This window comes from Venturia canescens, chromosome 2, assembly GCF_019457755.1.
Source record: "Venturia canescens isolate UGA chromosome 2, ASM1945775v1, whole genome shotgun sequence".
Classification (NCBI taxonomy): domain Eukaryota; kingdom Metazoa; phylum Arthropoda; class Insecta; order Hymenoptera; family Ichneumonidae; genus Venturia; species Venturia canescens.
Window position 1 is genome coordinate 9,406,113 of NC_057422.1, and position 14,454 is coordinate 9,420,566.

The 14,454-nt window shown below is 35.6% G+C and overlaps 1 protein-coding gene across 3 annotated transcripts; it reads left to right on the forward strand.

Moving 5' to 3' along the window:
• Window positions 1-862: 862 nt before the first annotated feature.
• Window positions 863-14,219, forward strand: LOC122406610 (Ubiquitin specific protease 8). 3 transcript variants are annotated; one of them, XM_043412150.1, is made up of 13 exons: window positions 864-1,283; window positions 1,782-2,020; window positions 2,520-2,863; window positions 2,947-3,473; window positions 3,570-3,961; window positions 4,479-4,642; window positions 4,732-4,873; window positions 6,656-6,805; window positions 10,489-10,725; window positions 10,837-10,941; window positions 11,035-11,244; window positions 11,698-12,053; window positions 12,636-14,219. In XM_043412150.1, the coding sequence occupies exons 2-13, from the start codon at window positions 1,790-1,792 to the stop codon at window positions 12,790-12,792; spliced, it is 3,015 nt and encodes a 1,004-aa protein (XP_043268085.1). In that variant the 5' UTR covers window positions 864-1,283; window positions 1,782-1,789; the 3' UTR covers window positions 12,793-14,219. The 3 variants fall into 3 exon arrangements, with proteins under 3 accessions (XP_043268084.1, XP_043268085.1, XP_043268086.1); XM_043412151.1 differs by having other exon boundaries at window positions 3,576-3,961; XM_043412149.1 differs by having other exon boundaries at window positions 863-1,283; window positions 2,947-3,961.
• The last annotated feature ends 235 nt before the right edge of the window (window positions 14,220-14,454 follow it).

A 14,454-nucleotide genomic window follows, 5' to 3' on the forward strand; every position in this document is an offset into this window, starting at 1 on the left:
ACCAATTTTTTCTCTCGAATTGAAAAATATTGCATATTTTTTATCTATATTAATTTCACATCATTCTTGTCTTATCACGATTTCGGTTGATTGAACTTCAATCAAAACAAAAGCTAAAAATAAAAAACTTTATTTCGATTATCTTTACATATGAATTGGAAAATCACCGGCTACTTCTCACGGACTTTTGTTTTTGATATATCTAATAAAATAATTTCAATCCGACAAAAACCCGACAAACATTTACAGAGTCGTCAATAACCCATAATCAGTTTGACCAAGTTCATGGTGGTTCATGGAAGTGAAATATTTTTTTTTTATGTCCTCGTCAAGGTTACAACACACCTCCGTTAACTTGACCCTCCCCCCCCCCCCTCCCATTTAATTATTTTAAACTTTCGTTAATGCAAATCGTTTGAGAGTCGTTAGAGAGAGTATGAGAGAAAAGAAAAATTGTTTGAGAGTAATTATTTTTTTCGTAAAAACGATTTTATTTTTTGGCGTGAAGCTGGCCCTCATTTTTTTTATCTCCTAGAAAAATGGACTTGGAGGTTTCATTTTTTTTTTAATCGCTTGATAATCGTTTGAGAGAGATTGAGAGTTAAAGAAAATCGTTCACAAGTCAATGCTTTTACCCGCCAGAAAAGCTACCTAGAAGTTGGAAGTGAGTTGGAACAACCCGCCCTAAATTATTTATAATTAGGTGATTTAACCTAGGGTCCCTAGAACTGATGCACTTCCGGTGTGTGCGCAGTGGGTATGCGCAGTGCGTACACCGTGCAGTGCGTCAATGGGGGGGCCAAGTTAACGGAGGTGGTTACAACTTGGGGGTAATGCATAACAGCCACTAGGGTTCGGGTGTTGCGATTGGGGTGGATTAGTGGGTACTAAGCACTAAAGCGATGGGTGGCTCAATGGGGTATTGGGTGTCATAACGAAAACCTAACCTTAAATGTGTCATAACGTTACCAAGTTACGTGCAGTGCAAATAGTACGCGAATTGACGTGAATAATACGAATAATACATAACCTCGAATCCACGACTACCCCACTGACATCACTGACATTAACACAAATACGAATACGAAGTGCATGTTTTTCTTATGTTTGCCTACGATACGCAAAAAGATTAACATGGCCGTTCAGATCTCATTACGGGAGATTCGATAATAAGATGCCATAGATCGAAGAAGTGACGTTTATACCGTACATACAGTTTCGAAAACGTTCAAAAAATTTAACCGAGTGTAGTGACCAATTTAATGTTCGTTCTCATATAAACGGTAGGTTATTATCTCTATGAGTATTTAAACAATAATCACGTGAAACAAACTTTTTAAATGTTCATAGATGAAAATTGCGAAAATGACGCCTTATGCTATAACTCAATTATTGTTACTGACTGATTTACAAAAAGGATCAAGGGCTTCTCGAATTTTTTACCATGTTTTTTCATGGAAGCCTTGTGTAAAATACAAGAAATTAGGTATATTAGATGTTCAATATTTTTAGACCCAAAACTTGATCTTGATCTAATCGGATTTTAGTTCCCTGCAATTTAAGAAGGTTGAAATCATTGCTTGCAATTTGTTTTCAAATTTTTTTTTTGTCTGTCGAAAGTCTGAAAAATCTGATGTACCTTTCAAGGATTGTACCATCAAATCTTATGATCCATCATTAGGTTCGACAGATACTGAAAATAATATTAAATTCAATATTTTTCCACGTAATACATCTTTCTTACCTATTTTTATTGATTCTGAATAATTAAATTATTACAGCTACTGATATGGAAGAACTATTGAAGCAGTCAGCCATTGATTTGAAAAATAAGCAGCCACGAGAAGTAGCCAAAAGATTGCCGATCATTATAGTGGAAGGCGAGTTGGCTAAAAACTGTGGCGATTATAAAAGAGCTTTCATTTTTCTCAAGAGATGGCTCAGCATAGTAGGATGGATCAAATCTACCAAGGACTTCAAAAATGAGGGACCATCCAGCAAAGTTTTCAACTTTGAAAGGGTAAATAAAAATATAAATACCTGACCTTGTTGGAGCTTTTTGAATCCAAGATTTTTTTGTTAAATTCAATGATCATCGGTCATCTACAACATGCTTTTTAAATTATGGATGTATAGAAAATTTCAACAGTTTTTGCAGACCCAACTATAAATCAACCCAGTACAACTCTAAGGAGTAAAAAAATTCCATTGCCATCACTAGTACAAACTTGAGTAAAAATTTGCATTTGTTCACATTGATTTGATTTCTTGCATAGAATCAAAGCGCATCACAGTACAATTTTACTTCATTCCACAGTTTTGTTGGTTAACCTCAAATAAACTTCAATGGAGACATAATTATTGAAATATTGGAGTAAATCTCGATAAACAATAGTTTCAAGTCACAAATAAACGTGTTAAAATTACAGCGCTCATTTCATAACATTTTTCAATGCCATAAAGCATTAATATCGTAACAATCCACTGACATAGAAATTTAATGAAGAAAACACTTTTAGGAGGATGAAGTCAAAGCACTCTTTGCAGAGGTTGAGAAAAAAGTGCTTGCCTCTTTGGCTCCACCACAGATTGTGCCTGAAATTGAAGATGTATCGATGATAGAAACTCGTGACAAAAAGAAAAATCCATTAAGCGAGAGTATCCTGAATCTTCCGGAAACGCCAACGGATGAACCACTTGCAAAAGAGTCGGATGATTTCACTTCTTGCCTTCAGTTGTTTCAGATTTTGAAATCAGACTTGAAATTTTTGCTCATCGACTTCAGACCTAGGAATGACTATAATGAATCCAGGATAAAAACTGACCGATGTATTAATATACCAGCCGACGCCATTACAGATGGGTATATAATTTTTATTTTTACATAAATTTTTCATAACGAATAAATTTGACTTGTTCATTCACAAATTTATTTTCGAGTAACAGAGTATTGGCTGCAAAATACGAGCATCTTTTCCATGATGATAAAAAATCACGCTGTCTGTACGAAAATCGAGGTCGCAAAATGACTGACATAATCATTCTACTTGACTGGAGTACAACGTCTTCAACACTTTTTCCTGGCAATAAAATGTGTGTGCTGAGGGGTATACTGAAGCTCTGGGACCCAGGCACAGTTGCCCCAACAATAAAAATCCTGGACGGCGGTTATTCAGACTGGCTGAACCGTTATCCAACGTTGGTGACGAATCCCAAAGTGAAAGCCCCGGATATGGAGACAAACGCTATGGATGAAATTCTCGAAGAAGTCGAATATCCTGATTGGCTGAATGCGGACGAAAATTCAAGTCCATTTGCCAAATTGAAAATACAGTCCGCGGAGAAAAATGAGTCGAGAACGAAACGTACCTTTGATAATCGAAGACTCGATGATTCGATAACGTCCGATTCGAGAAAAGAGGAAATTTCGTCGAAGACGCATAATAAAATATCTACAACTCGTAATAACGAAAGTATGGATTTTGTTTCACTTCGTGAAGGAACCTTAAAAAAAGCAAATGATTCTACCGATGAAATGAGACATCCCTATAAATTTATCAACCAAAAAGTTACAGAAATGACAAAGTATTCCAATCGCATTCCAATCAATAACGATTACACGGAAGATATGAACGTCGAGGAGGATGAACTTATTTTCGAAAGTGCGAAATATCCTAGCAACTCGAGCGCTAAAAACCCAATAACGAAACCGAAAATTGACAGAAGTTCGAAACCTTCGAGCTTTGTCAAAAGTACTTCTCAAGCGGGCAAACAGCTTTTGACACTAAAAGCTCAGTACAGCGAATTATTGAGAAATATGGAAATTTGTGAAAAAGAAATTTTGTGGATAGAAACGGAACTCTACGAGCAGGATGAGAACGACAACAGAGTTATAAACGAAGAAGCCAGAGAGAAGCACAGAGCACATTTGAAATCTCTTCATTCTCATGTTGCTAAGTTGGTGAGTAAATTCTATGTAACGAAATGTTGAATCTTTTAGAAATATTTAGCGCGCCAAATCATGTTTTGTCGATCAAGTATATCAATAGAATATAAAAATTAATGTTTTTGTACTAATTAATATAACAAAAAGGTAAAATGAAGTACAATACAGAACAAATTTTTGTGAGATGATAACCAATTTTTTGGGAGAGTCTTTTGAAGCAATTACTCCACAAAAATAATTTTTGCTGATTTTTTTAGAACAATGCAGTCAGCAGTTCATTATATCACAAATTGTTGTGTCTTAGATTTCACGTTTATGCTTAAAAATGATTTAATTTAAAATTTGAAAAATTTTCATTCGAACAACAAATCCAAAAGTTTTCATGAGTCGAAAAGTCGTTAAACGAGCTATAAACGGAGTGTAAACGTAAAATATGCCTTGCAAGATTTAACAAGCATTGATTTATTTTTCAAACATTGTGAGATCGCTGTTCAGTTAAAACTAATGAAACTGATGTTTTAATTACGAGTAGAAAAAGGAAAAGGATCAAGTGAAAGAGGTTCTAACGAACCAATTACCTAAATCTATATCGCTCAGTACTAGCGAAGAGAATAAAGAATGTCAGTTGGATCTGCGTATCGGTGGTTTGGAACAACGTCTCTGGAATATATCTCTAGAAAGGCAAACCCTCAAAGAGTACGTATTGGAACTAAAATTGCAATCAACTCATCAAAAGTGTCTGAACAACGAGTTGAACATATTTTCATGTCAATCTTATATTTAAGGAAAATAATAAATAAGGAAAAGGACAAGCAGAATACGTTGAAAAGAAATGAAAATGGCATCACGAAAGAGCCATTGAAGTCTGATGGTTCCTCAGCCAATACCGGTCTAAAGCGATCACATTCCAGCCCAAACCTCGCGCAGGTAAAGAAGTTAAAACTAGACAGCAAAGTAAATATCCATTCATTTATCTTCTCACTTTTTTATCGCTCTTTTAGATCTCATTTCTCCATCTTTGTATAAGAAATATTTCGTAAATAGTTATCGCAATTGAAAAAAAAAAAAAAAATTGCAGCACGAGATCGTTGTGATTGTCTGGCGACTTAATAGTCAGCAAACATTCAAATTAAGTCATGTATATCAAACTTTCCGTTGAGTCATTGCTCCGTAATTAATCTAAACTCGGTCTGAAAGAACATCGCGATTTCTTCTTTTGCACAAATTCAAGTTCGTATTTCGATGTTTTTCGAATATTTCAGGAAGAAGTCAGAAAATAGTAAAATCGAAAGTCACAGTCAATTACTTTAAGTTTTTGAGAATTTCTATGCAATGATCAGCATGAAAACAAACTTTTCTCTTGTCCAAAATGAATCTTTGAAATAATAAACGTATACTTCGGTAAAAAGTGTAAATCTCCACTGGCATTTATTTTTTATGAGTAAGAGATGAAACAGATAAAAAGATGTGATTTTGCAAACATACAGAGAAAACAAAAACAAAGTGTCAAACAGTCTGTATCGTTTAACCCAAAAAATTATGAAATTTTTGTGAACATAAGTTCTCTGTGACGAAACAAATCCATTGCTGCTCATATTTTCTCGAATTCTTATCAGCCTGAAGAAGCTTGAACTGATATATTATTCAATCAAAAGTATGTCCACATGTGCGAATTTAACTATGCGAACACTAACCAAGAGGATCATTGTTTTTATCACAAAACAAAAGTTTTAGTTTTGCGTGCAACAAAATTTTTTTCGCTCATCATCAAAAGAACAAACGACATGAAATAGTATACGGATGAAAATACGTCTTCCATATTCAATTCTGAGAATCCAATTTTCGTTGAGTGCCCTTTTTTATGGGTTTTGTTTTGTTTTTTGTGAAATGCTATACATTTTTTTCTAGGTTCAGTCCTGTATTCATTCCTGCCCTGTCCTTTTTTGTTATAAAAATTAAGAAAGTTACATATTAAGTTAGCAATAAAAGAGCGATACAAAAAATGTGTCGGGTGCAAAAACCGGTTTTTCAAAACGTCTGATAGAACGGAATTTTTTCATTCCGGCTCGCACTACATATCCTGGCTAATATTTCTACAAATATTGAAGAGATTTTCGAAATGGAGTATATCGTTTGATAAAGACTGCTGATTACAATGATATTTGTCTTTATCAACGTAGTTCATAAAACGACTAAGCAAATAATACTTGGAGAATATGCTGACGTAGGTTATACGAAGAAAAGAGAATTTACGAGGAGCGACGTCGCCTGAATTTGATAGCCTCTAATTTAGTTCCGTGTGCAATCTTTATTTCTTCCGACATTTATTAGCGTGAGGTTAAAGCTGAGTCTTATATCATCGGCTATAGGAAATATTAATCTTCGCTCCAAAAATTTTTACCTCAACCTCATCCAAAACTCTCGATTTCTGATCTCACTTCATTTATCGTTGAAGTGTGGAAAAAAAATCGGAAATTTTGGACAAACGATGAAAAATGAATGAAACGAGGAGAAGACGTTTGGAATTTCCGTCAAAATTAGAGCCGATAATAATCCTAACAATTTCATCTATTCTCTAAAATCGTTACCGATCATTTTTAAAATTCTGCAATTGTATGGCACTTGTTTGTATTCCGAATCGTTCCAAAGCATGTTTCTCCACGAAATTTAATGCATTACTTGGTTTTTTGTTCGTATGGCCAAAATCAGCTGGACAATGGAAAAATACCACTTGTCGACAGATCATCGAAGCCTCATCTGCCAGTGGCACAAGCTCCGAGCAGAGCAACGATCAGTGTTTATCCAAAACTTACGTGGAAGGATCGGGAACAACGTATGGAACCTATTTTCCGTGATACAGTGAGTATCTGAATCACTCGGTACGCCTCGATCAAAAAATTCATATTGAAATCTTTCAGTATTGTGAAGTTTCGAAACCGCTGCATCGATTCGATGACGGATTAACGAAAATCATTAGAAATATTAGTCAAGCGACTCGATTTATCGAAACGAAATGAGAAATAACTTACTCGTTAATGATCGACTTATAACGTACTAAAACATAAGTTGAATAGGATCCAAACATCTAGAAACGTCTTCGATCAATTATCATCGTTGGACTTTCAAAAACAATAATGTTGCTGCGAGCGACGCTTTTCTTTTAAACAAAAAAAGCAAAGTTACAGTAAAATTTTAAAGCTTTGGCCTCCTAAACTTCTATGAAAGAATCCTCCTTGAATTCATCAAACTTTTGCATTTAAAGAAAATAATAACTCGCAACGTCGATTTTCTGTCTTTATTAAATAATTAGTCGGTGACTCGACCTTGGAATTAAATTTATGATAATCGTTATGTTTCAATCTCTTGGGTTCTGTATACACAAATCTTTTCAGTGAGCCTCCTCACAGAAGCTCCGTACGTACCTGTTACGTAGGAGAACTTTAACGTCATTAGAAGGATTACAGTTCAGTCACGTTTCGACATATTGTCTGTTATTCCTGTTCAAACGTTTTCATTTTTATATTCGAACGTGCTTTCGTACGGTGCGACGAAAGACCTCGTTCATTGAACCAAAAAAACGTCGTTGAGATTTTTCAATACTATTTTACAACTTTAACAGACTTTCGAAGATTTCAAAAAAATTCAATTGCATTTGTATTTATTTAAAAAAATCATTTATCCTCAGAAAACATCGACTACATCGCGCTCCATAAAATTTCAGTTTCATTTTTGAAGGCATTCCTGACTAGCGAAGTCTTGGAGGGAAAAATTGAATTTTTTCATTTAACGAGTACAATATCTTTCGAAAATGTAAAACTGATGAGTCTCCGAAGCTTTTTCCGATCTTGTTCACGAGTAATTATCCTCAAACGCTACTGTTTCGATTACCTTGACGCAAAGATGGAAAATTTAATTCTTCGTCGCTACATGTATTTGCTCTTTATACACGAAACCGAAGCCACACAGCTGTGTGCACCTCGATTCGAATTATGCATGGCTTGTACAAATTCTAACTTTATCAGAGATCAGCGACTCCTGTACAGGCTGATTTCTGTAATCACGTGATGTTACATTCGACGTAAGATAAATTTGTTATCACGTGCCAGTTGTCTCGCAGCTCCTGTAGCGTTCGCCATTCTCAAGTCTACCTTCACTAGACGAACAAAATAACCAACAATGTTGATCATCTTTTGTCTTTGACGCGTTATTCAAAGTGTTGATTTTATAAATTTTTATTATTTATCTATAGCCCGAGAGCAATAATCGCTCTAGTGTACGATAAAAATAGTTTTTTTCTTCCAAACGTTAAGTCTCGTGAGGAATATGGTCCAAATACAAATTCTCAGTGTTGTACATCACAGTAATCCAGTGAGTAAAAAATATTATCACACTTTTCTTCCTGTCGAAGAGCGTTTATTGTTTCTTCCATTTTCTTTCTCTTCTCATTCGATTAAATTTCAACGCTACTTTTTGTATTATTCTTTGACTCATTTGCGATGCTGTATTATTGATGACATTCTGAATCAACGATAAGAAATCAGTTTCGAAAACGATTGATGAACGCCAATCGGAATGTCGTCCGACCTTGTTGAGTTATCAACATCATCGATACAGATAACGTTATTCGTTCGACGACGCGCGATAGAAAAATTCGAGTTACCCAAAAGTTTTCTCACCGAGTGATAGTCCGAGAGAGGAAACAAATTATTTCTCAACATTCTTCGGGGTCGTTAATAACCCGATGATAAGACTCGTAGATTTTCTTTTTTCGTGTACTCGAATTAAGATTTTTCTCATTCTCTAATCGGTTTGGTAGGTTGGTGGAAAATTTTTTTCAGAGGTGAGAGAGTGTATTAAGTTTGTTAGTTTTCTTAATTCCTATGCTCGTCGACGTATTCAGAGCCTCGCGAGAAGGCACATTGACAAATTTTGGCTTCTTCATAATCGGAGCTTTCTTAGCTACGGAGAAACGAAAAGCAATTTGTAAATTTAATTTGTAGGCTCTTCTCTCCTCCTCCTCGCCTTTAGAGTCTGGTGCTCGCACACCCACGAAGAAGGAAACATCATTTTTCCGGAATATAGTCGTAATTCAATTAAGCAAAGTACCCTAAAGTTTCGTTGTTTTTGCCTATCGAGAGAAAAAAATTGCCAAGTAAACAAATGAAAAATTGAACGAAGAAACGAAAATTTTCGTCAAATTGAAAGTAAAAAACGAGACACCACGAGCAAGGAGTTTGAATTTGGCGATACTTCGAGCATCTTCCACACACATTTTCAGCTAATGAATAAAGGAATTCAGACTTGATAAAATTTCCATATTGGAACCCAGACAGACGCTTCTAAGGTAAATAGTCGTCGGCATAGTTCAGGATATTTTTAGTGAGTATATGAATCCATTGGAATCTTCGGAACATTCCGAGCACGTTGTGGCATTGAAGAGTGGAGATAAGAGTACGTTTTCCCGTCGTCCCATAAGTTAAGTGAGGAAATAAGAGAGAGAGAAAAGAAACGATAAGATTATGACGAATTTGGTTTTGTGGTGAAGTTTATTTTTTGTGCCAGTGAAGGTAGGCACGTGTTTGAGGAAACGCGCGGTAGGCACTTGACGGTCTTCCAAATCCAATTCACCACGAACGACTCTAGCTCGATACCTTAATGCAAACGCGTGTGGATATCCAAGAGGGCACGAATGTCTAAGCAGCGACGAGCAAAAAAGCCCAAACTCACTCTCTCCTCGGTCAACTTCGCGAATAAACGTAACAAACAAACGAAACAAATCAGCGAATATTAGGGCTCTCAAAAACAGTCGATGTCTTATAAATTTCCATACGTTTTCAGAGTGATTTTACATTCCCTTCGATCTGTCAAAATCGTTAAATCTCACGTCAATGCGAATTATGAAAAAATCTTCGTCGAGCTTCAATCTCAACAAAATCAACGATCCAAACCGTCGCCGTCAATATATGCGCTCTCAGTCTCTGTGCTTTACAGCTTCTGCTGGATAATATAATAATACGAATATAAACATCGTTTTTATAATAATCAAACAAAGTAGTGTCGTTTATTTATTTTGCCCGACGATAACTTCCTTAATAATTAAACAATGGTGTATCTACGTAGAAAATTTACTCCGTATTACATAGTGACGTATTTCAAAAAGGTAAAACATTGTGGAAGCTCGAGTTCAAAACTGCCCTGTCGAATCATAGCGACTTAAGGAAATACCAAATTGTTGGTTTTGTTCACTTTCGACGTCGAGTTTACCGGAGAAAATACTCGAATGAATTAAAAACAAAAAAAATCTTATGAATGAAGCAAAATTTAAGTTATTGTTCGGATTTAATTGACTGATTTTTAAGTGAACTCTTAAGAGGCAAATTAGAGGTCTAGAATGACCAAGATTTTGGTCGTCATTATCTGTCGGGGCGTTTCTCAATGTTTATTTTCGAATTTCACTAACGATCAAATTTTTTCCAACGACCTTGAATAATCAACGTTTGTTCTTTCTCATTGAAATTTGTATTTTCTCGTTCTGTTTACAGCGTCCAGGAATTACAGGATTGAAAAATTTAGGGAATTCGTGCTACATGAACAGTATAATACAGTGTTTGAGCAACAACATACGTCTTGCCAAATACTTCAACGAAGACGCGTACCTGGACGACCTTAATAAGAGCTTGAACATCTGCAAGCAGGGCCAAGTTGCCGACGAAGTTGCTCACGTTATTAAAGCATTATGGAGAGGACAGTACAAGAGCATATCGCCACGAGACCTCAAGGTAATAAAATCAATGGAGAATATTAAAAAATACGAAGAGAAAGAAAAAAGCACATTTTTGAATGTTCATCTTTCGTTGCTTTAATTTTACGTCATTGTTTTTTGTTCTCAGGTTGTAATTGGACAGTACAGGTTACAATTCGACTGTAACGAGCAACAAGACTCTCACGAATTTCTTGTTTTTCTTCTCGATTGGTTACACAATGATTTGAAAAAAGTAAATATCCGAAAACAACGATGTCGTGGTGTCTATAGTTATCATTAATGCTTCAATGACGTCAATGATAATGATAACTGAATTTGTTTTCAGGGAGTCGAATATTACTTGGGCAATCATAATACCGCGAGGAAACAGTGGTTCAAATCCCTTAATAACGGTGAATCCATTATTTCGGAGTTGTTCATGGGGCAATTGAAATCAAGTATTATCTGCAGCACCTGCAACAACAGCAGCATCACATACGAGACTTTCAACAGTTTGACGTTATCGTTACCGAACACGAATCGGTGCACGCTCGATGTGAGTTCAAACACTCTCTCATTGTCACTTTGCAATTGAATAAACATCGATACAACTGGTGTTTTGAATTTAAAAATCCGCTTGATCTGCCTTATCGTGATTTTCATAAAATCAAATCACAATTACAGCTTCAAGCTTCACCACTTACTAGCGTATTCGAAAAAATAAAAATCGCTCATAGAACTGCAGAAAATTTTAAATTAGAGAATGGATTTTCAAATTTACACGAGCTAGAAAAATACGACAGGAAATCTCTTGTCAATGTTTTCATGATGTCGTTGCTAATGACTCCTGAAAAATTACTGTTCCAACGGAATCATTTGTTCGCGTCGCCCCTCTAAAATACTCAAAGGCGTATCAAATCTGAAAAAAAAAATTTTCGATCGTTCAATATCTTTTTGAATAACCAACGTAACGAAACTTACAATCACCTCTCACCTCTTGATTTTTTAGGATTGCGTAAAAAAGTTCGTCACCGGGCAGAAAGTATCGGGCTGGACGTGTGACAACTGCAAGGCGCCTCGCGAAGCGACGAAAAAATTTGATTTTATCAAATTACCACCAACCGTCGTCATCCATTTAAATCGTTTTGCCGACAACGAAGGGTGGCTCCAAAAGTCAAACACTTCGGTAGATTTCCCACTCGGTGACTTCAACCTAGACACGTACCTCGTTGACGATGACAATTCCAAGGACAACCAAATACAATACGATTTTCATAGAATGTCACTGTACGCAGTTTCGGTACACTACGGCACCATGTCCGGAGGTCATTATACAGCGTACTGCAGAAACGTTGGCCAACAGAAGTAAGAATAGGCTTACTGAGTTCTCAAATAACGCATTTAAGTTCTCATATACAGAAAGCATCATTGCAAGAATCATCAATCCTCACAGATCAGCTGAATTGTACTAAATCTCCAAAATATTCAATTCAATATCGCTCTCACGGTGCCTAGAAAGTCTGTTTTATCAAATATCTTTTTGCTGTCACAGTTATGGTTTTTGCATTGAACTTATGATACGTTAACAAACAGAGAAAAAAATGCTGCAAAATATGCATCTTTTCTGGTTTTGCTTGAATTTTTTTAAGTCGAACGAATCAGTAGAATTAACAAAAAAATTGTATACGAGAAACGTATTCGAGTCATACTTCGGACAGACTTCCAATAAGAAATTTTGCAATGTTGATTCTACACTATAATCAATGAAATAAAAACAGAAGGATTTCTCCCGAATCTTGTTTTTTTCTCTCTCAAATGCAAAATGTTTGGTGCACATTTTGAAAAATAGCGGTCGTTGAAAATACAACTCGTTGAAAGTTAATCATCAAGTGATAACACGAAGTGAGTTGAGAGATATCGAAATGAACAGTTCGTTTTGTGTTTCAGATGGTACAAATACGACGACCAACTTGTGAGCGAAGTATCAGCAAGTGAAGTGAAGAATCAAGGGACCAGTGCTTATCTTTTATTCTACACAACGATTGGCAACGAATCATATCCCTACATACAGCGAGGTCCTATGATGAAGCTAGGACGTTTCTGAGTACGGGAATCGTACGATAACCAATCATTTCTAGCGTAAATCGCCGTTCGTTAAGAATCGCTTTTTTTAATTCATTTTCTTTTCTTTTCTTTTTTTTTTTTTATTTATTCTCTTTCTCGATTGAAAAAATCGCGTAAAAATTAATAATACACACGGTTTATCAATGAAATAAATGAACGTCGGTGTGTATCTAATGTACAAAGTGACAATCGTGGTGTGGAAGGAACGAGTAACAAGACATTCCAGTTGAAGATAAAAATGGAATTCATATTGGTGCTTCGTTAAAATGTAAATATGTAAATAATTATATAAAAAAAAAGTTTAATTAGATATTATCTATACATATACACACTTGATATATGTATTATGTTTATACACGAGGTGTCCCACCACGAGAATTGAGCCGAGCCTGATTCAGGCCCGAATTTTAAACTAAAAAGTTGTTGACCACTGAAACTAAGCGTACTCTGACCACGTGTTTGAATCAAAACGGTCAGTGATAGTCGGAAAATGCATAGAACCGATTTCGTAGAGAATTATTTTTCCGACAAAAAGTTTTCACCTGATTTTTTCTATCTCCAGCATATTCGTGGTGAAAGTGAATTAAAAGTCAAGACCGTAAACCACGGAGTGCAGAAACTGTTTGCACGCTCCTCTCGAAATGAAACTAGCGAGCATAGAAAATGATGGCCAACTACTATTTCATAGGGAATTTTGTGCTCTATGGAATTGGTTTTGCGGGTTTTTCCTCTATCTCTATTCATTCCGACAGCGTATCAACAATAATTATGCGTAATTTGTTCGATATTAATGAATGATGAAAAATTTTGATGGAAAAGTGAAATTTTGTGCTTGTCGGATTAGAATTTAGTGTTGAAATAATTGTCGATAAGGACGAACGGATACGTGGTGGGACATGTAGTAATTGTTACACGCTTTTAAAGCCTCACGCTTATGCCTTTTGTTAGGAATAATGAAACTGAGAATATTGTCTTCGTTGTATCCTTGAAGTATATATTTTTCGGTAACAACGCAGCGAATGAAAGTCAACAAGCCATGCGCATTTAACGAAGAAAATTTAAAAAAAAAAAAAAAACAACCATTTCCATTGATCCGTGCGATAAGTCTCGTCAATAGTGATTGTAAAGTACTATAATTTTGAAAGTCTATAAATTACATATAAATCAATTAGTCGACTGTTGAAAAAATACTGCGTTTACGGTATTCTGATTACTTTTTTTTGCCTGCGCCGCGTGCATCTGTGATCGATAAGCTTTTTGTCGGCTTTATGGCCTGTCGTACTATAAATATGTCTGCTCGGAATACTCGTACTTCGGAGCGATCGAATACGAGTAAAACATACATTGCTAGATGCCAAGTTCAAAAAGACAAAAATACAGAGGTTTCAAACTTTTGCAAACGAAAAATGTCCATTGCTTATTTCGATCCTTCTCCATTTTTTTTTTTTTTAATCTTGGAACAGAATCCACCATCTCTTAAATCCCAACGTTGACTACGTTGGCATGGCACTCTTATTCCGGTCTAGTTATGTCAGATATACAAAATATGCATTTATTTGTATATGCGGATGGGTACGTTTGTGTATAAAATTTTTGCTTATTATTTATATCTGTCAACACAACCGAAGCTTATAAAACAATT